The 26,092-nt window shown below is 42.0% G+C and overlaps 1 protein-coding gene across 1 annotated transcript; it reads left to right on the top strand.

Moving 5' to 3' along the window:
• The first annotated feature begins 3,956 nt into the window (after nucleotides 1-3,956).
• Nucleotides 3,957-26,092, top strand: LOC135911090 (nucleoredoxin-like). The gene is made up of 4 exons (XM_065443185.1): nucleotides 3,957-4,468; nucleotides 10,539-10,833; nucleotides 24,214-24,327; nucleotides 25,786-26,092. Exons 2-3 carry the CDS (start codon nucleotides 10,642-10,644, stop codon nucleotides 24,283-24,285), a joined length of 264 nt encoding a protein of 87 aa, XP_065299257.1. The 5' UTR covers nucleotides 3,957-4,468; nucleotides 10,539-10,641; the 3' UTR covers nucleotides 24,286-24,327; nucleotides 25,786-26,092.

Here is a 26,092-nt window from a genome sequence, read left to right as displayed (position 1 = left end):
CGTGTGTCGTCCACTGTCTTTGTTTTATGTGGAGCCCGACGCTCTCTCTCTCTCTCTCTCTCTCTCTCTCTCTCTCTCTCTCTCTCTCTCTCTCTCTCTTTTTTTTTCTTTAACGCAGAGCATCAATAAATTATGGGGTTTTACGTGCCAAAACCACTTTCTGATTATGAGGCACGACGTAGTGGGGGACTCCGGAAATTTGGACCACCTGTGGTTCTTCAACGTGCACCTAAATGTAAGTACAAGAGTGTTTTCACCTTTCGCCCCCATCGAGATGCGGCCGTCATGGCCGGGGATTCGATCCCGCGATCCCCATTAGCAGCCCAACACCGTAGGAACCACGGCGGGTGCGAAGCATTCTTGCCGAGTTCAACGGTTTCCTGTGACAGGTATGTGACCGTTTTACAAATCCGACCCTGAACCGTGGCTAACGCCACAATAAGCAAACCCCGTGTAGACGCCCTTAGCAACGTTAGGCACGACTGAGCGTATTCCTTAGGACAGTGCATTCCAATAGTAGAAAATACCAATAAATAGTTTATTTCTTGGCCAACAGGTTGTGCTACAATCTGCAAACACATGGCCCTAGCGAAAATAGACAGTGCTGAGCGTATTCTTTAGGAAAATGCATTACAATAGCAGAAAATACGAATAAATAGTTTATTTCAGGTGCAACAATCAATGCTACAATCTCCAAACCTCATATGCAGGGCCCAGCGAAAATAGGTACTACGGAGCTTATTTTTTAGGCCCGTGCATTACAACAGAAGAAAGTACAAAAGAAAGTTTATTTTCTTGCCGATACAATCAGCAACACCGTATTTCGGGCTCGTACGGGAAAAAAAAAAAAGAAAAGGCTACGGATCGCATCATTTTGGACATCACTTTTTTTTTTTTCAATCGGGTTTGCTGATTGTGGCCTGAAATGTTGGGGAAGAAATACACTATTTACTAGTATTTTCATATTACCAAATTGCGTTTTTCCTAAAACATACGCTCGGTAGAGTCTTTAGTAAAGGGTTTGCTGATTATAGTTTTACCTGTTGGCGCAGAAATACACTATTTATTGGTATTTTTTGGCTACAAAATTGCGCTAAATAATACACTCTGCAGTGCCTTTTAATCGAAAGCATTATATGTCGCACGAAATAGAAAAGTTGGCGTTGCCTGCAAAGAGTGCTACCCGAAATCAGTAGCTCATTTTTATTTGCCAACAGGTAATGCTACAATCGGCAAACCACATATTGAGACTAAGTGAAAATATTAATGCATGGTTCACGAAAGCACTATTTAGTAGCGAGAAAATACCAACAAATAGTTTATTTTTCGCCAACAGGGCACGCTACAATCAGTAAGCCGTTTAGGATAGTAACATGTTACTGAACACATTGTTTAGAAAAGTGCAATTTACTAAGTAACGAAATACCAATAACTAGTGTATTTCTTCGCCAACAGGTTACGCTACAATCAGCAACACCGTATTCTGGGCACGAACGAAAAAAAAGGTGCGATGGGTGGCATTTTGGATCAGTATCTAGTAGCGTTGTTTTGGATAGCACTCCTTTTTTTTTTTTCATGTGGCCCCTAATAGGGTGTTTCCTGATTGTGTCGTCATCTGTTGGCGAAGACATACACTATTTACTGGCATTTTCTTGCTAGCAAATTGCACTTTCCTAAAAAATACGCTCAGTAGATCCTATCCTGTGGTGTCTTCTGATTTTAGCGGCGTCTGTCGGCAAGAAAATAAACTATGTATTGGTATCGTCCTTCAGTTTCCTAAATAATACGCTCAGCATAGTGCCTACTTTAGCTCGATCGCTGATTACGGGGCTTTGCCGATACTTAGGTTATCTGCTGGTGGAGAAATAAAGTATTTATTGCTATTTTTTGCTACTAAAATGCACTAAATGATACAGTGGCTTTTAATGCCAAAGTATTACATCTCCCATGAGGCAGAATAGCCGGCGTTGTTCTACTCCAGTTGTAAGAAAATGAAAGAGATGTCATCAGCGTCTTGTACGACGTCAGTAGTAATACAGAAGAGTGTAAATTCTATAACAATGTTACTTAGTCGTTAGAATGAGCAGTTATTGTGAATTAAAGTGAAGTAAGTTGAATTACAGTGAAGTGAAATAAAGTTAATCTAAGGTGACTTCAGCGGGTGTAAATTAAGGCGAAGTAAAATGAGTGAAGGTTAATAAGTGGTTTGAGGTGGACTAGAATATATAATGGACATTAAGGATGCTACAAATTGGAACAAGTTGGATTATCGCGTATTAAGGATGGCACAAATTAGGGCAAGGCGTATTAATGCGGATTTAGTGGCATGCGGTTGGCGTGAATTAGAGCAAAATGATTAGAGCAAGCCAATTTTGGATAATTTAAATAGCCTGCCATTAACAAATAACATATATGAGCGGTGTGCGAACGGCGGCGCTGGTGGCGCCTCGCCGTTCTGAAAGCGCGTCGTCAACTTGCCCGTGTTTCGGCCATCCTCCGAGGTGCGGCGCTACATGTTCGGGACGAAATAGACAATTTATGATAACTCAAAGAGAAGCTCTTTACTTTTGGAAGCGAGATCTGGATGTCTTAGAATACACACCTATAAAGCAAGATATAAGAACGAAAAAGAAGCACGTGCTTGCTGCGCTAAAGCTAGAGAAATGATGGAGCATGTTTTAGTAGAATGTGAAGATATCTGCCCAGCGGTTGATTTAGGCACCACAGGACTCCTTGAAGCCTTTGGTTTCAGCGAGAACTGAGGGAAAATAAACATGTCCGCAAGTGAGATTAGTAAGAGGCGATTAAAAGATTGGTGGAAGGAAAGTAGAGAAACGACAAAAAACAGAGACGTAGAAAAACAAAGTTCACAATATTGGCTCAAAAATTTGGTTATGAGAAGTCCTCGTGCGTTTTCTTTTTCTTCTTTTTTCTTTTTAACTTTGGTAGGACATTAGGCAGTATAATAGCAAAGGCTTCGTGGCGCAGCGCACTATCCCATTCCAAAGAGGACGCTCATAACATCCGTCCACCCATCCGCCAGCCCGTTCTAAAATATTAAGCCACATCGACATCACATTCAGCGTGATGTCGATGGCAGCTCACTATTATTCGAGGCTAGGACGGGGGTTTTGAGGACGAAAACATACAGAGCTAAATTTGAAGACGTGGACCTTCGGTGCGCAGCTTGCGGAGCCGAAATGGAGACCACTGAACATATAGTGCTGAGATGCACACACTCTAAGAACAGTTTACACCCTTTGGCTTGCCCCTTCTGCCACACAAAAATATCTGCCTTGATGCGTTTCCTTTCTTTATCGCTGCAAGCCCGGAACTTTCCAGTGACGAACGGCACGCGCGTTATCAGAAGAGGCACTCCAAAAGGTGTAAACTGTTCTATGCTGATAACGCGCGTGCCGTTCGTTACTGGAAAGTTCCGGGCTCGCAGCGATAAAGAAAGGAAACGCATCAAGGCAGATGACGATTATTTTTGTGTGGCAGAACGGGCAAGCCAAAGGGTGTGAACTGTTCTTAGAGTGCAGCCCTTCGCCCGACTCTGGCAGAGGGAACAGTGGCAGATATGGAAGGGGCATTAGGTTTTCCCGGGGAACGAGGGCAAATAGACGAGAAAAGAGTGGCAGTAACGAAGGGTAGGCTAGAGGATTGGTGGAGGAAGTCAAGGGATAGATAATAACATAAATTGGGGACAAAATGTTTCCTCTACTGTTTTAGATAGTTATCTTGGGGGGGGGAGGGGAGTAAAAACTGGGTTGAGAAAAAAAAGAGGATATAAAGATAGAAAAAAAAAGAATAATAATGAAATAGGAGGGGGGAGCAAAAGGCTAGGTGGCGCCAGCCGCCGCCCGTTACAAAGGGTATAGCCGCCATCCATCCATCCATCACATAGTGTATCACGTTATGTTGTCATATGTTGTTGCTAGTGCACGTGTGCTACGTGCTGGGTTATTCATTCTATTGTACTGGTTGAACCTGTGATGGGCAAAAAGTGTTTCGTTCCGTGTTGCACGGCCGGGCGCAAGTCGTGTCGGGGGAAGTACTCGTTTTGTGCCCCGAAAGACGACGGGCGTCTCGAACTTTGGTGACATGCCATACCGCGGAAAGATCTCCTGCTTCAAGCAACGGACAGTGTTTGCGAGAGACATTCCGAGCCGCATTTCTTGACTAAAGCGTGGACTGCTGAGTACAACGGCCATGTACTGATGAGCATACCATTACGAGCATCACTGGCGCGTGACTCTGTTGCCACAATATTTCCAGATTGCCCGACCTACCTCTCAACAAGATCAAATAGGAAGCGGCCCGCTTAAAGGCAGCTATTGGCGCCAGCAAAAAATGTTGGACTGTATAGCAGCGGACATCAGTGAGCTAGGAAAAAGATGTGAGATAATTGTTCTAGGAGACATGAATGCGCATGTTGAAGATATGGATGGGTACACAGACTTCACAGGTAACATGCTGCTGGATATGTATGAGAGGCATAACTTAGTTGTCTGTTACTCTACTGAGAAGTGTGACGGGATCATAACATGGGAAATAGGGGGTCGACACTCGACAATAGATTATGCGTTAATGTCGCATAGGATGTACGATAGATTAGGAGCCATGATTGTAAATGAACAGGGCTCTAGAAGTATAGGTACCGACCACAAACGTATCAAGTTGAGTTTTAAAAGGGAAACTAGAGCACGAACGAGGGGTGAGGAACAGCTAGATGGGATTTTTTACTCAGATGAGCAAGTGGAAGTAGCCGCCAAACAAATTGAAGAGGAGATATCAGAGGGTACGGAAACTGATTGGACTTACCCAAAATTAACGAGACTATTTGAGCCTGAGCTAAGTACGGTGCGAGTGAGAACAGGGCAAGGGATACAAAACCTCAAGAGCTGGTGGGATCAACAGGTTAAGAGGGCCATAAAGAAATGTCAGGAAGCCTCCAGGGAACACAGGCATTCCAAAAGTAAGGGAAAACCTGAAGCACAAGTAGATAGAAAATGGGAAAACTACATAAAATGCAGAAGGGAAGCATCCTATTTGATGAATGAGAAAATTAAGACAACAGGGTCCCAAGGCTGTCAGAAGTAACCAATGAAAAAGATAATCAGGCAGCTAGGAAATTCTGGCAACATCTGAACTCCTTGGGTAATAGGACAAGCCTAGAGCAGAGATACAGTAAAGGCTCGTTAATTCGAACCGCAAGGGGATGCCGCTTCAGTTCGAATTAACGAAAGTTCGAACTAACGAAAGTGAAGGAGAGCAACAGTACACTGCGATTTGGAAGCAGTAGGGCATGTCAGAAATTTGGCGTGTCAAAAAGTGATGGCGTGTGCCGTGGGCACACGCCACCTTCAAGTCGAAGCTCTGGGTCCGACTGTGCCACACCACCGATGTCCACCGTAACGAACGTTAGCCGAGGCTTAACACCATCACAATGAATCACGACGGCCGATACCTCCTAAGCTGAAAACAGAGGCGCACAACCGATGAAAACTGCCGAGACAAAGACGCTGAACATGTGAAGGTGGCGAAGGCCCTGATTCGTTGGTTCTTGATTGCAAGCGCAGCTGCGACGTACTTGATTAGCTGTGTTTTGGCGCTTGCCGTGCCATCTGCACACATTAGCAGGTGTACAAGATTTGCAAAGCCTCCGAGATCTGAACGGGCAAGACGTCTCGGAGGTTACGTAGAACGGAGAGGCGGCAGCCGCCGCTGCATTCTGGCTGACCCCACGTCGGTTAGATTTTTTTCTGATTTTGTCTTCTCTCGCCATTCTCTCCGTTTCGGAGGCAATACAGCCTTGTGTGTAGGCAGTAAGCGCGTTTCTCTGGCCGTGTGCCAGGCGAGCGTAGTTCGAATTATCCGTGAGGGAACCTTCTTGCGTTCGAATTAACGGACTTTTTTATACATAGACTTCTGTGGAGCTTGGCCGGACCAAATCGTACAGTTCGAATTATCCATAAATTCGAATTATTGAAGTTCGAATTAACGAGCTTTCACTGTATATAGTAACAGCTCAAGGTACTCGGTTAGGAGGAAAGGAGGCAATGGAGCATATAGGAACCATGATGAGGGAAAAATTTAAAGAAGAGAGAAATAGTACATGCAGTATGTCGGAGAGGGATAGCTCGGTCAATCCACTGCTTTTGCTTGGACAAAGAGAGTGGGAAAGGGCCGAGAAGAGGGTACCAAGTAGCACATCGGCAGGCCTGGATGGTATTCCAATTATGTTAATAAAGAAATTGGGCCCGAAATCTAAGAAAGCATTAAGGGAGGTGGTGAGCAAAATGTTAATGGATGGTAAAGTACCTGACGAATGGAGGCTAAGTAGGATGAGAATCGTTTATAAGTGAAAGGGGGACAAAGATGATATAAATAACTACCAGCCTATAACAGTGACGTCAGTGGTTTACAGGGTGGTTATGCAGATTATAAAGGACAGACTGCAGGCATGGGTAGAAAGCGAGGGGGTGCTTGGAGAGCTACAAAATGGGTTCCGGAAGCATAGGAGGCTAGAAGACGATCTGTTCTCACTGACACAGTCCATTTAAAAAGCTGAAAAGGAACACAGACTCCTATGGCTGGTTTTCTTGGATATCAAGGGAGCCTATCGGATATCAAGGGAGTGGGGCATTCTGGAAACTTTAGGAGTGCAAGATGGAATTACCAATTTCCTAAAAGATATGTATAAATGTAACTGGGTGATTATACAATGGTAAACCCAGGTTTTAGAGCCTGTAATGATTCGGCGAGGGCTTAGGCAGGGTGTCCATTGTCATCTCTGTTGTTTGTGCTATACCTACAAGGATTAGAGGCCAAAATACAACAAAGCGGACTCTGCTTCAACCTATCATTTTTCAAACAAGTAAAATTGATCGAACAGTCATTACCAGGACTCATGTATGCGGATGATATTGTATTAATGGCTGACAATACAGAAGACCTGCAGGGATTGATGGACATATCTGGTACAGAAGGAGACAGATTAGGCTTCAAGTTTACCAAAGGAAAATCAGCAGTCATGATTTTTAATGATAGCATGTGCGGAGCGCATAGGATACAGGAGGCCACGCTCGAGATAGTCGATAAGTACAAGTATCTCGGGGTGTGGATAAATAATGGAATTGAGTATCTGACAGAGTATGAAAAATATGTAACGACTAAAGGTAACAGAAGTGCAGCGATTATGAAGAGTAGGGCACTGTGTAACTACAATAGGTACGAGGTAGTACGAGGGATAGGGAAGGGGGTAATGGTTCCGAGCCTGACTTTTGCCAATGCAGTTCTACTGTTTGAGAGCAGAGACCCGGGTACAGTTGAAAACTAGGCAACATGGTATGGGTAGGCTCGCTCTGGGAGCACATGGCAAGACACCAAATCTTGGGGTGCAGGGGGATCTGGGATGGTCTTCTTTCACGGGCAGAAAGGCCATTAGCAAGATAGCATTTGAGGAGCGATTGAGAAAAATGAAGGAAATGCGGTGGGCTAGGAAGGTTTTCAGTTACTTATACACAAGGAATGTTGACACAAGGTGGAGGAAATGAACTAGAAAAATGTGAAGGAAATACTTGGGCAGCTGTGGTGAGACAGGTAAGGAATCATCTGTCAAGAAAAAGGTTAAGGAGACAGAGAGGCATATGTGGAAAACAGAGATGCAAACCAAATCGGCATTAGAGACATACAGGACGTTTAAGCAAGAAATAGTCAGAAAATATTTTCGAAAACTCTAAGGGAAGCTCATTGTTGTTTTAGGCCAGGACAGGTGTACTGCGGACTAAAATTTACCGAGCCAGATACCAGGAGATAGACTTGTGCTGGGCATATGGAGAGGAGGAGGAAATGGCTGAACACTTGATACTTGTAAACGACTTCACCCTGCAGTTGAATTTAACAGGGAACTATTCAAAGTTTTGGGTTTTAAAAACAGTGAAGGTAAAATAAACTTTAAACTGGTAGAAATAACTAAACGGAGGCTATCTGATTGGTGGATAATATCAATGCACAAGTAAAGGAATAAGTACATAGGTATGCATGCATATAGCACCATTGAAGGCTAGGTGGCGCGTGCCGCCGCCACCCGATTCAAAGGGTTGAGCCTCATTCATCTATCCACCCAAAAAGAAAAGGTCAGCAGTAACAACGACCTGCTGAACCGTGACCTCAGTTGTGATGAAACGTCTGCAGTCTGGATAGGCATCAACATTGAGTCTGCGAAAACAGAGCCAGGATCACCGGAAATCCAAGAGTGGGACGGCGCTGCCACCAAAGCTGCATGTTCGCCTTTGGAAAGCTTGTGGGACGACGTACCACATTCATTTCTGCCTTCCGATTCACAGGGACAACATATACGTGAGCTTGACGGGGTGAAAAGCGTCGACATCGAGTCAGCGAAAAACACACTCGGGCCAAGAAAAAATTCAGGAAGAGAATGCCACTGCTACAAAAGCTGCTTGTTCGCCGTTCTAAAGCTTCTGTGGTGACATACCACAGTCACTTCTGCCTTCTGATTTGTGGGGACACCATATGCTCAAGCTTGACGGGGTGAAAAGCGTTGTATTTTCACAAATGAAACGTGCGAAGAAACTTTATTATGCCTTGTCAGATAAATCCTCGGTACCACATGCCACTATGACATTTGTCAACCCCAGGATCGTCGAAATCGATGAAAAAATGAATGCAAAGTCAGTCCGTTCCCTTGTCAAGGCTGCAATACAAGCGTTTTTTGGCTACTACGGAAGAAGTCGGAGCACTTCTGAAGCATGTGGTCGAAATCAGTATCTGCAGTGGTGGGCCCAGCTCTCTCAAATTCCAGCACATTGAGCCAAAAAGTGCATATACTGATATTTGCCACAAATGGTGCCACAAAAAATGCTCCATGATCCTCGGTGGGTATTCCCAGTCATGTGAAAAGTGCCGCGATCTTTTGAACACGCTGCAAACCAGAAAAGGGAGGATGAAAGAGAAGAAATGCCAGTCAAAGCCAGGCCATCTTCGTCTTCCTCGTCACAGTGAAAAAATGTCAATGTTGAAGCACTACGCCACACAAATGATGCTTTGAAAAGGTCGAAAAATCGTCTGCTAAGGTGATTCACTGCACTTCTAAATGAGGTCAAACAAGCACATAATCGACTGCAGCTGCTGTCAGAAGGAATTGAGAGCATTCTGAGCAGGCTCGACTTCCCTGTGACACTGCTGGCTGTGGTCAAGGAGTGCATTGTAGCTGCCAAAGTGGCGGCAAAAAAAAAACTTGGTGGTACATGGAAGAATGGCTACTGATGTGTCTCCTGCTACGTATCTGCAGCCCATCAGCAAGCTCTTTCCTCAGACGCAACAATTTTCTACCTCTTCCTTGTGCAACAACTGTGCCGAAATACTTAAGCATAGTGTGTGTTAAGTGCGGCTTCGACACATGGTTCTTTGCTGCATTCAAGAATAAAATGGCAACAAAAGACAAGTTTCAACGACATGGCATACTTGTTTTTGATGAAATGAAAGAGGAAAGAAATGAGGGCATATGCTGAGTCAATGACTTACAGTGGCTTCAGTGACTTTGGGGACTCTGCAACTGCGAGCAATGACCTTGTAGACCATGGGCTGGTTTTCACTTTCTGTTCCTTTGACCATTATTCCCAGGCTATTACTGTTTTCTCAAGTAAAGCACCGACGAACGGAACAATCCTTGTGCAGCTTATCTCATAGGCTATTTTTAGCTTGAGGAGGCTGGTGCTTTCGTGGATGCAGTTGTATGTATTGGTGCTAGCACCAATCGTCTCGTGGAAAGCATTCGTAGTATTCATTGCAGAATACTAAGCACTTTATGCATCCTGGTGATGATAAGCGAAACATTTTTGTTTTTTCTGACATCTGATGTTTGCTACGCTGCACTGGGGAAGGTAACAGGTTAAAGTTTCTTAGAAAGACGGAACGGTATTTCCGTCATGGGCATTTTATTCTCGAATTTGCTAAATCAACAACAATGATAAACATGATTGCCATTATAGACACTGTTATTATGGGGCGCTTGTCAAAATCATATTTGTATTTTCTAATATCAGAATGTGCAACACGAGTAAATTTCATATACATGGTGTTTTTTTACCGCACCAAACTAAAAAAATATCCTGTAGCAGATAGCACTATTCTGGCCCTTGAGCTAATTTATTTGATGAGGTGGCCATTACTCCTACGAGCAGTCAAATGGTTAGCTGAATAATTAACACAATTATGCTAATTAACATGTTAATTAAATATTATATGGCATATATATTAACCTATGAATTGTTGCTAGTGAGTTCACAAGGCGTATCCACTTAGAGCGAATTCTCAGGACTGCGCCAGTTTCGAGATATTAATTTTCAAAGTGTCTGACGAAACGCACTGATGTTCCAGTGATGTTTGCTACGCCATTCTGGAATTTTTTGTTGAGTGCAAGCATATGCCCTGTAGTATGAACCACATGCTGAGTGGACAGCACTGACAACAACACGTTCACCTAGCGTTTCGAATATCCAAATTCATTGCAGCGCTTCATGACTGCTGGAGGCACTCCCTGCAACCGCTTGGCTGTACGTGACCGTAGCCACTGGTCGAGCACCCAAGCAGAATCGACCTAACACACGTGGCACCATGGCTGACATATTCAAGGGCAAACCTGTAATCAAGAAGAACGGCAAGTCATTTCCGGCCAACCAGACGCTCTATGACAAGCAGTTCATCTGCCTCTACTTTGCCGTGCAGTGGTGTCCACCGTGCCGCATGTTCACACCCGTCCTGGCCAACGTCTACGAGGATGCAAAGAAGGATAACCTGATCATCGAGGTAAACGGACTTGTACTATAGGCTTATCATATTCAGAGAGCCGCGTGAAGCCAGTGGACAGTCAAGCGGCGCTGGCTAAATGTGCAGTGTTCAGGACCCCAAGACCCGTATTCACACACACACTCATGCACGTGCGGGCACAATCAGGCACACACAGATTTTGCTATTCGAAATTTTCTCTTTAAATTCGCTGCAAACAAAACCAGTGCGACATCATTCCACAGGAATCTTGCTTCACCGGTTGAATGGATGGCTGGGTTTTACGAGCGACCACTTTCAAATGAACTTGCCACGGTGGCTTATTGTGTTCCACTGCCGTGCGCAAGGTGAAGGGTTCGGGTGCAGGCTACTGCGGATGCATTTTGATGGGGGCGGAGTACAACAGTGCTTGCATACTTAGATCAAGGGGCACAAGGAGCATATTGCATGGTGTGAGACTTGGCTAATGAAACTTAATAAATGTAAGGCAATGAGAGTTACTCGCCGTACATCTCACGATACACCATGTACTTATTCTCTTAATAACATTCCCCTAAGTCAGGTTTACACTTACAAATACCTTGGTATTTACATTTCTCAGAACATTTCCTGGCAAACTCATGTTGGTCACATAACTACCAATACTAATCGTACTCTTCGTTATATCAAAAGTAATTTTAGTCTAGCTCCCACCAACATAAAACCCTTGCTTTATAAAACACTACTTAAGCCGAAGCTTGAACATGCATCTTCCATTTGGGATGCTCATGTCAGTTCACTTAACCTCAGCGTAGAAGCCATTCAGAGCCGTGCAGCACATATTATTTTATCTAACTATTCACGTACAGCAAGTGTCACTTCAATGAAATTCAATCTTGATTTGCCTAACCTGTCACTTTGTTCGGGACCTTAAACGCAACAATTTTTCTGATTTAAATGGAAGCATCCTGCAGGGATATTTTGAAGCAGTAAGAAGTTGAAATGAGCATGCGTAAATTTGCATGTTATCGTTCGCATCACCGCTGCATCCAATCTTCCAATCTTTGTGAGTTTCTGACAAATACTTCGATGAGAAAAGCGAGAGAGTCATCGGGAAACCGCTTCTCCAGCAACAAAAGCATTTTAGGTCAATGTCTCGTACAAAAAATTTACATAGGAAAAACGCGATATGGGATGCCATATTTTACAATGACACATTGAGAGCATGCTTTTTTTAATGTCATGCATTAACAAGTAAGGCAAGAGAAGGCTATAGCAAAGAAGCGTGAATGCGCCCGACTAGTGGTGTATTAGCAGTCGTCCCCAAACACCACCGCAAGCCAGGTGCGCCATTGTCTCCCGGAATTTCAAACATGTCTGCGTTTCGCTATGATGGATTAATTATTCACTGCTAATTATGTGAAATTTCACTTCTGCTCTTATTTGTTCGGGTGATTTGGTACCCCGTGAAAGCGATCTTAACGAATTTAGCATGGGAATTAACCGTGATTACTTTTGTGACTATCTTACCGTTTTTATGGACTGATGCCAAAGGTAGTGCAGGGTAACACTGAGTTAATAAGCACATTGGTACGGTACCACCGTGTGGGGGTACCTGCGTGTAAGGAGAACATTCTCGCATTCTTCTCTCGTGACAGCTAGCGTTTTGAGATGCTCTCGTTGAGAGACTGCATCTGCTCGAAGACGCAGAATCTGTCGTTTGAGAGCCTGCGCTTCTGGTCGCAGACGCTATGCAGGTTTCTGAACTGGTCTTTGAGGAAGCAGCATCAGGTGGCTATGGGTAAGACACGATGGTAAGAGGAGCACCACTCCTAAAGGCTTGTGCAACATAGTGCCACCGATAACCACCTATGCTAAACGCATTCTTGAATAGCAACCAAGATTGGTTGTTCATAAATTGTTTTAGCAATTTGCATATATATGTAGTTCACGCGTGTAAACTCGGTTCAGAATTAACCTCTGCTGACTTGTTCATGGATATATATATATATATATATATATATATATATATAGTCGTAATCAAACTTAATAAGAGGTATAGTTTAAAGGGAGTACAAGCCTACACCCCAACATCCAGTCATGATGATAAAGTAGATCAGTTTTATGAAAATGTTTAATTAGCGATGAGATTAGTGCAAATTCGGTATACTGTAGTAATGGGCAACTTCAATGCAAAAGTGTAGAAAAAGCAGGTGGGTGAACAAGCAATTGGCAATTATAGCGTTGATGCTAGGAATGCTAGAGGAGAGATGCTGGTATAATTCGCAGAAAGGAATAAGCTGAGAATAATTAACACCTTTTTCAGGAAGCATAGCAACAGAAAGTGCACCTGGAAAAGGCCTAATGGTGAAACAAGAAATGAAATTGATTTCATACTTTCTGCTGATCCCAGCATCGTGCAGGATGTAGAAGTGATAGGTAGAGTAAAGTGCAGTCATCATAAGTTAGTGAGGGCTAGGATTCACCTCAATTTGAAGAGAGAAAGTAAAATTGGTGAAGAAGAAACAGGTCAACTTAGAGGCAGTAAGGGTGAAAGCAGACAAATTCAGGCTGGTACTTGCAAACAAATATGCAGCCTCAGAACAGAGAGATGACGATACCATAGAGGTAATGAATGAAACCGTAACTAGGCTGGCTTCAGAGGCAGCAATTGAAGCGGGAGGCAAGGCACTAAGGCAACCAGCAGGCAAGCTCTCACATGTAACAAAGGACCTAATAAAAAAAACAACGAAGAATGAAAGTGTCCAACTCAAGAGATGAGATAGAATTTGCGGGACTGTCAAAACTGATCAACAAGGTGAAAATAAGTGATATTCGAAATTATAATGTGAGAAAGACTGAAGAAGCCATAAGAAACGGACGCAGCCTGAAATCAGTGGGAAGGAAACTTGGTATAGGAGAAACCAAGGTGATGCACTGAAAGATAAGCTGGGTAATGTCATCGGCAATCTCGAAGGTATAGTAAAAGCAGCAGAAGAATTCTACGCTGACCTGTACAGTACCCAGAGGACTCAGGATAACTCCATTCGTAACAGTAACAGACAGGATACAGAAACTCCTCCTAGAGGAATAAGAAATAAATACTTGAAATACTTGATAAATAAATACTAACAAATACTTGATCAAAAAATTCGAATCAGAATAGGGCTGTGCATTTTATTTCACGCTGTTATGACTATAACAAAAGCATAACACTCTATAAACTCGACCTCTCACTACAGGCTTTGCATGATCGTCGTGATATAGCCCTCCTATCATTATTTCATATGTCCATAATACAACGCCATCAGTTCTGTCTCTTGAAACACCTTATTACAGGTCACACCAACTGTACGATCAGTTCAATTTCATGTGCACTTACGGAAAGACTAATTCATTTCACTACTCTGATCTTCCAAGTGCCTTTTGCATTTGGAACAATCTTCCTAACGACATCGCTTATGAAAGTGACCAGGAAAATTTCTGGCATCTTCTAGCAACGCATTTTTCAAACTCTACATAACCTAAAGTGTTATTTTTTCTTGAGTTTCTGATTATTATTGTGCTACTATTCCTGAACTACTGTTTTGTTATAGCCAAATATGTCCCGCTCGCTCTGTAATTACATTGATGATATTTTACTTTGTGAAAGTTTCTTGTTCACTGACCTCTCACATTCAAAAGCATTCGGTTTGTCCTTTGCATAATTTTAACACTGCATTACTGTACGTTAGCGCATTGCGTACACTTTTTTTGTATACGGATTCAAACATGTATGCTAATTACTGTATTTACTCGCATAATGATCACACTTCTCTGTAAAAAAAAATTGACGCAAATTCAGGGGTGCGATCATTGCGCGGGTTAAATTTCCCGCAAGTAGAAAAAAAAAATGTTTTTTTCATCCCTGTGTTTGCTGTGGGATGACAACAGGTCAACAAATAGGCGGCTGCGGCGGGTGGAGGCGGGTGGAGCAAGCCGAACGCAATTTTTTTTGTTCTCGTGAGTACATTACGTGCATTGCAACAGTTTCTTCCGTATCAAGTAATGAATAATATCGTTAATATTGGCAAGCTTGCGGCAATAACCTAATCATGTCCACTTTGAGGGCCAGGAACATATGGGCGCACTTAGGTGCCAGTGACAGAAACACATGGCCGGCATGCTGCGGAAACTGCGGCATTTGTCTTCACTACTGTCCTAACACAGCACGTTTCCGCTAAGGGTGGGCGAATATCTTAGGTGTGCTACAAGCGTCAGTGTATGAATAGGGCACACTTCTAATGTAACAGTGTAAACGTTGCTACTATCATTGCCGCTCATGATTTGTTGCGTGCCCACGAGTGCAGATAAGAAGAATCAAAAGGCACCTTTTTTGTTGTTGTTGACCACAACCATTATAAAGCCTACACATAATAAAGGCAAGTTTGGTAGTACCTCTTTTTGTCATGGAAGTGCGGAAAGTGATAAAAGTAATGAAATGGGGCATCTACTTAAGAATGTTTGGTGCGTGCAGACCGCTTGGTTTGTCTTGAAGAGTCATTCGCGTAGCATTCGACAGATGGTAAGCACGATCGTTATTAGCTAGACCTGGAACACGATATATCGCTGCGGCAAGTTCCGGGTGGGATCATTACACGGGAAATAAATAAAAAATCGAATTTTGATGACAAAATTCAGGGGTGCGATCATTACGCGAGTGCGATTATTATGCGAGTAAATACGGTATTGGTAATCTTTGAATGTACTCTCCCCCCTTACACAATACCTCTAGAGTCCTGTAAGGTATCCTTAAATAAATAAATAACTAGCAACGAGGTCAGAAGGGCTTTGCAAGACATGAAACTGGAAAGAGCAGCACATCCATGTGATTAATCAGGTTATCGAGAAATCCGTAGAGTACAATAAGCCTTTCTATATGGCTTTCATAGATTATGAAAAGGCATTTGATTCAATAGAGATACCAGCAGTCATAGAGGCATTACATAATCAAGGAGTACAGGCCACTTAGGTAAATATATTGGAAAATGTCTCTGGATATTACACAGCTACCTTAATTCTCCACAACTAAAGTAGGAAGATACCTATAAAGAAAGGGGTCAGACAAGGAGACACAATCTCTCCAATGCTATTCGCTGTGTGCTTGGAAGAAGTATTCAAGATATTAATGTCAATTAGAATATTGGTTATACCCTTTTGCTCTCTGATCCAAATTGCTTTCTTTCTGTCTCTTAATGCTATGCCTAGCACACTTCGTTCCATCGCTCTTTGTGCGGTCCTTAACTTGTTCATAAGCTTCTTTGTAATTCTCCAAGTCTCTGCCCCATAATGTCAGCACCGGTAAAATGCACAGATTGTATACCTTCCTTTTCAATTATAATGGTAAGCTTGTAGTCAGGAGCTGACAATGTCTGCCGTATGCAATACAACCCATTTTTATTCTTCTGTAAATTTCGTTCTCATGATCAGGGTCCCCTGTGAGTAATTGACCTAGGTAAACATACTCCGTCACAGACTCTAGAGGCTGACTGGCGATCCTGAAAACTTGTTCCCTTGCCCGTTTATACTGCAAATATCCTAATTAGTCCTCTGTCTTTTAAATTTCCATATATTGTGTCCACACCGCGCCCTTTAATTTTGCCAAATATAAACATGTGTCTTGTTTAGTTCACTGAGGACATCACTTAAAGCAAGTGGGAACACCTTATGATGCAGAAAAAATAGGGGGTAAGAAATAACGGTTTAGTCATTATCTGCAATGCTTATAGCTAAACCAGGAACATAAAAATTTTTGTCGCATATTGCGCTTACTATGACCCCTCTCCCCTTTCCGCGAAATATAAAAATGTTGTAACCAATAGCTATGTCGAGACACTGGTAAGCATAGTGCAAAGTTGCCATATCACACGCTCTAACATTTGAATATAGATTTTTTTTCTTTAGAAGTGTGTGTTTGCTCGAACTTCATTTAACTTCTTGCAGCGTACCGCCAATTATCGCTATGTTTTGGCTTTGTGGCATTTATAGTTCTGTCAGGGCAGTGGGCTCAATTCCGCCTCACTCGTTACACAGGCTCACAACACATTAGAGTGCTTGTATACGTAATTTATTGTGGAAGTTCCATTTACTCATCTATATTTATCTTTACCTGTACATCAAACATTACCTGGTCCTCTGTTCCACAATCTAGAAAGAAGCTGCTTCCTTTAGTCCAGCGGGGAGACAGGCGAACCCAATATATCACGCATGAAAAAAAAAAGAGGGTTCACTAATTATTTGTAAATCTTGTAAATAAGCCACAAACATTAAAACTTCGCAACACATTGTACTTAAAATGCTGCCCATTATCTGAAATGCAGAGTTATCTTGGGACATTGAAATATCTAGCTAATAAAAGCAACGTGTTACTTTCGAATACTCTCTTACAGTTCTTTTAAGGCTATTTTTGATCAACACGCATTTACCATCACACATAAACTTGGGGTATTGTTTCTGCTATGCTTGCAAATTTGACCTCAGTTGTAGTTTTAACTGTAAAAGCGCAGCTGTCTTTTCTATTGGAAAAGGCGAATACAACCTACCCGTTGGAACATTGCTTACATATTGCCCATACCATACCCCTAATTTACCCCAGATATAGATAAGTATAAGATGCCTTGTTTGCCTCACCAAGGACACCAGAGAAACAAACTACGTATCTCGTATTTATTTATTTCGGTACCTTACGGCCTCCAACTGGAGTACTATGTGAGTGGCATAACAAATTTGGATGCGAACAGGAGCAGTTCGAACATTCTTTTTTGAATGTCCTTATAAAATAGTGAACAAATAAACTGGAAAATGGAACGAAATAGAAACATTTCAGAACAAAATGCTCCATATTTTTCTTTGAAGATAATGGGGTCAGAGATGGGAGCACTGTTGTCCGGAAGACCATTCGAAGACATGATCGCACGTGATAATGCTGATGAGTTGAATGCAGTGTTTTTTCCCTAAAGTTGTTTCAAGGTGAGCTAACTATGCAATCGGTACTACATGAAATTCAGCTGCCTAAGAGGTAGACTAAGTAAGTGTATGATGGCTATAAACAAGTTTATGGAAGAGGCATATAAGTGCGATTGTTCTGCGAGATTGAAGGGACAAGGACTAATGCTAGCTATGCTGGAATGCAGGCTGTAGTCTCGTGCAATAAAACGAGGCGCACAATTTTGTGGGCATTCAGTGGAATTAATTCGGTATTCTTGATGAGGTGAACAAATGGAAATTGCATGTTCAAGTTGAGGGCAGACGAATGTTTGATAGGCGAGTTGCCAAGTGGAATTAGGCACACTTTCGAGGTGGCGCTTTAAATAACCTAATGTGCGGTTAGCTTTAGCAGCAATTTCTTCTATGTGGGTTGCCCATTGAGAGATTAGGCAAAAAATGAATGCTGAGGTACTTATATGATGATGACAAGGTGACTGGACTGTTATTAAGTGAACAAATACATAAAGAATTGGATTGTTTGTGGCTAAATGTAATTAATTGGCATTTATCAGTGCTAAGTTACATTTGCCATGATGAGTGTGAGGTAGTAATGCGCTCAAGATCTTCAGGGTCGTTAACAGAGCAAATTTTGCTATAAATAATGCAGTCATTGGTGAACAATCTGACTGTCGAGGTGATGTGTAATGGTATGTCATTAATGAAGATGAGAAACAATAATGGGCCGATTACACTGCTTTGGGGCACCCCAGATGATGCATTGTTATGGGAAGATGAATAATTATCAACTGAAGTGAGCTGTTTACGAAAGGATAAGAAGCTTCTTGTCCAAGAAATTAAGGTATCAAGGTGCAAAGAAGATAGTTGTGATATTAGACAACAATCTGGAACATGATCTAAGGCTTTAGCTATGTCAATGAATAAACAGTTGTTTTGAGTACTTTCATTCATTCCAAGAAGTAGTTCGTAAGTAAACTCAAGTATTTGTGTCTCACATTATAGCCTCTTCCTAAACCCATGCTGTTTTTAGAAAAGAAAATCGTTGCTTTATAAATGTAGTGCCATGTTAGATGCAATAATATGTTTGGGAAGTTTGCAAGATGTGCATGCCAGTGATAATGGGCAGTAGTTAGCAACATATGTTCGGTCAGCAGATTTGAAAATTGGAATGACTTTTCCAGTTTGCCACTTGTATGGTATCTAACCTGTAGAAAGAGATTGTCAAAATATATGACTGGGTATAATACTGGAATGAACCACTACCTGTTTCAGAATTCTTTAGTTAATGCCATCGACACTGCATGAAGTAGTTAGTTTTAAATTATTAATCAATGATGCAATGGCTGTCACTGTAACGTTCATGGGGCTCATGTATGCAAGGTCATAATCAGGTGCCCATTGAATATTGAAATAGTCTTCCTTCATGAACATGTTGGTGAAAAAGTTGTTAAAAGTCTGACAGCATTCATATTGGGCAATAGGGTCACCAGCCTCATCAACCAGCGAAAATTATGCAGGTGTTGAAGCAGCCAAAACTGTTTTCGAAAATTTGTTGGGATTGTATATAAGGAGGGTTCGTTAAGGTTCATTAAGGTTTAAGATCCATCAGAGTACGAAGGTTCCTGTGGTACCATGGTTTAGATGAGCTAGCAAGAAAACGTAAGCGAGGTGTATAAGTGTTCATCAAATGTGTCAATTTCTCTTCAAACTGACTCCAGATATGATTAACGGATTATTGGGAAAAGGATTGCAGAAAATAATTGCAGAAGTTCCTTCAAATCAAGGTTAATTGCATTGTAGTTTGCCCTGTTTTTATCGAACATGTGCTTGGACGTTACGCTGCATTGGCGAGAGGGCATTTTTATGGTGAAATGAAGTAGTTTGTGATCACTGAAACCATCTGTGAAGGTGATCGGGCTTGCTTACATTGCCGGGAGCCGACTTGAAAACAAGATCTAATATGTTAAGACCGCATGTAGGTTCGGGAACTAGTTGAGTTAAGGAAAACTCTAAGGATAGTTCAACAAAATTAATCAAGTCACGAGCAGGTGCTGTTAAGCAACTCCAGTTGATATCTGGTTAATTGAAAATACCAATTAAAAAAAAATTTGGCTTTTGAGAAGTTTACGCAGATATCTCTGAGGTTGGCATATAGATCGGTCACGAAAGTGTCCGATCAATGTATCCTAATGTTCATCGATGTATCTTAACTTGAAGCCCTTGCTTGACTTGACTGATGTCTGTCATGAGCATGCTGAAGGAAACGCAATCAGCGTCATATAAATCAAGTCAGACATGGACTTCAAGTTAAGATGCATTTCTGAATACGGGGGTTAGTCTTTGCAGACTAGAAGCTTTTTTTCTAGCCAGACGTGTTTGAAGAGAAAACTCCTTTCGCACAGGATATTGCATGTCTTTAAATTTATACCCTTTCTCGAGGATAAGCTGTTTTCCTTTAAAGTTCGCAAACTTTACGATTATCGGCCTACATTTCTCGTACTTATAGAGACCAAGTCGATGGGCTCTTTCTATTTGTATTGTTTCAAGCGAGGTTGTTCTGGTTGGCTACCATGTACGGAGGAAAGGGAATTGAAAAAGAGAGACGATCATAAACACACCACATGCACTTTAGAGCGGTAGGGAGCGGTGTTCTCAAAGAATTTCATGAAGCCCTGTAGACCCCAGGATACTTAGTAGCACAAACAAAGCCTTCTGCACAGAGGTTCTTTAGGAGTACTAGCCTAGAGCTTTTAGTTCCGACAGTGGACGATTGTTCAGTTGGTCCAACATCACTTACCTCTTGGCACTACAGCGCAGGCAAGTGCTCAACAGCATTTTATGACCCTTTGATGCTATGCTTCTCAATGTGCCTGCAAGAACTATATTTTACACAAAGCTGGTATTCTGCGAAAATAAGGAGAGTGGTGTGAGTTGTGGCTTGGGCGAAATTCAACCTTTTCGGGATCATTACGGCCTGCGCAATAAATTATGCATGTAAGCGCTCGTAAGCGTATGCAGTCGAGTTTCTTGAGCAGTGCAAACTGTAGCAGGCAGCCGTGGCATAACTACAAACGTAACCGAGATCAAATTTAGCAAGAATGGATGGACATTTATCGCCAAACTCTACGCAAATTTAAATGCGTGTGGGTGAAATACTGCTCCTGGAGAAAAAATTAGCTAATCAAGTGTTTGAAAGTGTCATACTACATACTGAAAAGATTTGCGCCAAAACAACACACACAAGAAAGACGACGACACCACGGGCGCTGCAAGATCACCAACTAGCCCAGCAGTTAATTAACTCTTCTAATGTCATAACTACCATTATCCCTTATATTTCCCAGAATACCAACACAACTGTGCAAGACATCAACTTGGAATTAAACAATCGTATGGGTAACTTTATGTTTTATCTGTGGCGAAACTGTCAAGTTTTTGGCCTAATTAGAATCTTGCAAGTAATTTGGTTTATCCTTGGTGAAAAAAAAGAAATCACAAAACAAGAAAATAAACGGTCCTCAGTGAAATAAACAAGGCACCTTGCATATAATAGTCCAACATGTAGGTGGGATTATGAGCAAAATGTAGGCAAAGTTAAAAGTATGCGAGTTAATTCGGTCCAGTGGAATAAAATGTAGAACCAAGGGTTGCGGAGCCTTATGAGTAAAATTAGAGGGGCAGTAAGTCGAGCCCGCTGCCCTGGCATAAATACAAACACCACAAAGATCAAACTTAGCAAAGTGGGGTGAAGTAATATGGCAAGTGTTTGCGGGTCAAATACAGCTTTTGCGAAGAATTTCATAAAGTGTTAGAAAGTGTCACGCAGCCATTCTGAACTACCTTTCCCACTGTACTGAGAGAACTGTGTGTTACACAAACTTTAGATTCTGTAGAAATGGGGGCTTTCTTAAGCGCAGTGTATCGCGAATCTTTGACCATTCTGGCTTAATTAGGAATGTTACAAAAAAGTATAGAACTCTGGTGGTTCTGGTATTTCTTTGCGTTATGACTTTTTTTTTTCCAGTGTGCTTGGTGGACTAAACGAGCCACTTTGGTCACATTTGGTGAATGCAAGGTCTAGGTAATGGGTGATGTGCAGGCAAAGATCGAAATGAATTATTTGCTGCATTTCCAATTAGCAAGCACTCCCAAGCGTTATGAATTAGACTTACGAGCGACGAAGAAATTATCTAATTTCACTGGCAAAACTACAAATTCCACTGAAATCAAGTTTAGCAAAAACAAGGAGAACGCAACGGAAAATCTCTCTCCAATGTTAAGTGCCCTTGGATGAACTGCAGCCTTTACAAAATAATTCTTATGAATTGTTCAAAAGTTCCACACAGCTGTTTTCAGCTATGTTTGCTATGTGCTGAGATTTGTTACAACAAGTTTATATTTTGTGAAAACTGAAGTCATGTCAAGTTCTTTGTTTGGAGAAACTTTAGCTTCTTGGCTTAATTGTGGTTTTCACTTTTGTTTTTTGACTATATAGAGTGCCTTCTGTCTATACCGCTTTTTATAAAGGCTTTAAAAGCTGCCTTGCGTGAACTAAGCCTTCAGTTGGTAGCCGGTGCTCCACCATGTGTCTTTCTATTTACTTTCAAAGTCTGTGCCCACTAAACTGAGCAGAGGGCGTTATCGCAGCTAATCACTGGGCACTCATATTTTTCTCTCTCTCTTTTTATGCTTCATACGATGTTCGTAGCTGGTTTCCCTCACGTGTTTGGTGAATTAACAATATCAACTTGTTTATATTTTTTAAATATTGGTAGTAGATAATGTGTGATGCGTAAGCGAAGTTCTGAGTGTGTGGCCATTTAATACATCCTTTGTAGTAAATGATGCATGGAAGTGATATGGAGCGCTGTCTCTCTGTTATACAAACAATGCAGAATTGGTCAATTCTCTGGGACAACTTCGAACGTAAATGAGAGCAAATACAGGTGCATAGTGAAAATGGGGAAGGACCATGCAGGCATTGTTCTCAAGAAGTGAAATGTGAAATGAATAACTAACACCCTTTGTTAAAATTCTTTAGCGAGCGCTAAACTGCATTATATGCGACCGATGGTTCAGACCGACCAGACAATTAGTAAGTTATACAGAGGCAACAGTTCAAGGTACGTGGTTTAATTACAGCCAACAGATATTCTTACTGTAACACTAAAAAGAAACGCCTTTGCTTGGTTCTGTCGTGCAAGTCCGCTGCATCTTGTATTTTTTAAAATTTTTTTTGCTACATTGAAGCGACTTGCGGTTACTTAACTCGTTTAAACTATGGTTTTCGTATCTTGGGGGTGAGAAACTATAATATTTTGCTAAATGTTTACATTATTACAGCAACGCTGATGTACAACTTTTCATGGTTTCATGAAAAAAGTAATGGCGCACAAAGTCGATAATATTTTGGAATGTGGTGACTCTTAAAAGCAATAGGAAGGGAACTTTTGAAATGGCTGTGTTAATTAGTGGTTAAGTAAATTTTGGTAAAACCTTGTTTCCGGCTTGTTTACAAGTGTTATAAGAGCCACCTAAAAAGCTCCCCCTCCTCTGCAGGAGGACTATCAATGGCAGAAATTTCATATCTACAGTGAATCTGGAGCCATCATATGGTGACGTGTATTGAAAGTTAGAAGTGCCTGGAGCAATATTGTGCTTTGACAATTACAGAATACTCGTCTCATTGGTGAAGTATGCAAGGCATGGTGTTTATATTTCAATGAAGTACGAAGCACGTCGTGCGATGAACGATAAATGTGCCAAGTAATTTTTACCCTAATAAAAGACTTCGTAGAACTTTGAGTTATGAAAGCATTCGAGAGTGCCCTGCTGCTATTATTCACATATCCTCCCAAATTGTTAAAGCCAGACGAGACACCAACTTCAAATTCGCTGAAAACCGTAGCAATGTGTAGTGTAATCTCTATGGAAACTTGAGCATTTCTTGTTTAAATAGACATATTGCATATTGCATATTGCAAATAAACATATCGTTCCGATTTTGATGTGTCATACAAAGGTCTGTAAGCTTCTCCGGTGCCCTTGCCGAACTAGGCGGGGCACATTGTTTATATTTCATGAAAATAACGAAAATGTTATGGCTAATACTACTTGCTCAAAGTTGAAAATATGTGGGTTAATTTTGTATTTGCAGTAAAATATGTATGGGAGTGCTCAGGCGGGTTCTGAGTATCATATGTTTTACGGCCAGCACAAAATTTACCCCACTACCATGGCATAACTACATGTGCGACTAAGATGAAACCTACCAGGCAGGTCTAAAAAAAAAATCTTCACGCACAGTTTACTGCGTGTCTTTAAACTTATACCCGTTATCGAGGATAAGTTGTTTTTCTTTAGAGTTTTCTGAATGCTGGCTTTGTGTGTGTGTGTGTTTACAGTTTCATTTGACACTGTCTCGCTCCCACAACACAGGTCCAAGAAGGCCCAGCCTTTCCAACACTCGAGCTCAATCACGGCTCCTTCAAGCAACACAATAAAGGGTGATGTCAACATGTTCGTGGCTTTGGTGTTCCACCAGTCACATAAGTAAGACTGTATGCCTCGTACACCTTTGCTAAACTGCGTTGCGTACACAGCAGGAAAAATTATGTGTCGCGGAATCTGCGTCTTCCTGGCTCGAAATGCCACTGAAGACATCATTGGTGTCTGCTTCCAGTGGCATATAGTGGCCCCTGTACGCAATAGGCTGTTCCGAAATCCTTCGTGGGAAAACAGTTGACAGCAGGTCTGTTTAATTAAGCCATTTTTGCCCTCAGATTAATCACTTCAGCACCGCGCCTGGGTATAATAAATACTATATGCAGTAGGTTCGCGTTATACCTAACTCGAAAGAATTGTGAATATCTGTTCGTCGAATCAAACATTTGCTTTAACAGAAAGGATCTAAATAAAAGAACTCATTATTACTGGCAAACCACACAAACCAAAAAATGAAACTGGGCCAATATCAAAAAGCGGATGTAAAAATTTATGTAGTTAGATTTTCGTGATGCAAGACGTCGCTTTAAGAACACTTAAGCTCACGAGTAAGTGTTGCTTGCCGGCATTTCGCAAACCTCTGCACTGTCACGAAAGCTGGAATTTCACTTAGTTTGCAAAAAATTTATTCCTTCTCCTCATGTCGCTGAAAAAATACGCCAAAGGATCCAGGCCATTATCAGCTAGATAATGTGTGAGCACCGCTGAACGATGTCCTCACCGTAACTTTGTAGACTGCAGGGGCACATCGAGGACTTCCTTAATCACCCTTTTCGGCATCAGCCTCGCGGGTTTCCACATCCTCGTTGACATGTGCATAGCTGTCTGTGTCTACAAAATCACCATTTGCTTCTTAGGTAGCTAGCATCATTTCCTCAAAGTTTGCCAATGAGGACATCTCGCTAGAATGAGTGGCAGGTGTCAGGAACGACTGCAGACGTTCAATTTAACCGAATTAACGTTTCCTTTTAAGCGCATTGCTTTTGCGTTGGACCTGTCTGAAACCAACCAAATGTACAGTGTTCCACGTACCCCCAAGTTCGCCTTAACGGGGATCGTCTTAATAACAGCAGCTTACTGTAAGAGAAAATGGTAAGGGTTGGCATGCGGGTAGAAGCAGGAAACTTCGAGTATGTCTAAAAAATAGCGATGTTGCTGCCACATGGCGCATACGCGCTCCAGGTCTTCATGGCATCGGGCCATATTTCGGTGCCATTTCTGCATGCACGCTTGTACTACGTCTACCGCTAATTCTCTTTAATATCACAGTTCGTTGTCTTGAAACGTAAGTCGTAACGCCTGCCCACCGGAATGCGTGATAATTGATAGTGATTCACTCCCCCCTCTCCTCTCCCCATGTGTTCTGCAAATGGGAGAATGGCCTTTAGTAGTACGCCGAATGAATGAATGAATGAATGCAACAAAATACCTCAGTTTATTAGTGAGGCACTCTAGAGAAGCCCCAACTTAAGTGGATTTTGTTAGTTTGCATCCGTATGCTTGCAGCTCATCTAGGTGCTGGTCGGGGACCACTTCCCGAGCACCACGAAGCAGCAGTGCCCTCCGAGGCCCAGATCCACGCCGAAGGCTACAGCCGAGGTCCCATACCAATTCACCACGGCCGAGAAGCGTGGGGAAATCTGTGGACAACGCTCAGGGAGGAGACAAAAGACACTCACACGTAGTGACACAACCTTGATTTTAAAGAAACAAATAAAAAGAAAACACCCACACAAATTGTACTGGTATAGAGTGTCCTTCAATCACTGTGATTTCATTTAAAGGTACAAATAAAGAGAAACACAGAGTGAAA

The sequence above is a fragment of the Dermacentor albipictus genome, chromosome 9 (genome assembly GCF_038994185.2).
Source record: "Dermacentor albipictus isolate Rhodes 1998 colony chromosome 9, USDA_Dalb.pri_finalv2, whole genome shotgun sequence".
Taxonomy (NCBI): Eukaryota; Metazoa; Arthropoda; class Arachnida; order Ixodida; family Ixodidae; genus Dermacentor; species Dermacentor albipictus.
The sequence above is the reverse complement of the archived record's forward strand: the minus strand, read 5'-3'. Positions and strand labels throughout refer to the sequence as shown.

Coding starts and splice junctions, on each gene's coding strand:
- LOC135911090 (XM_065443185.1), top strand. CDS start 10,642: ATGGCTGACATATTCAAGGGCAAACCTGTAATCAAGAAGAACGGCAAG. Junction 10,834..24,213: donor AGGATAACCTGATCATCGAG/GTAAACGGACTT, acceptor CCCACAACACAG/GTCCAAGAAGGCCCAGCCTT.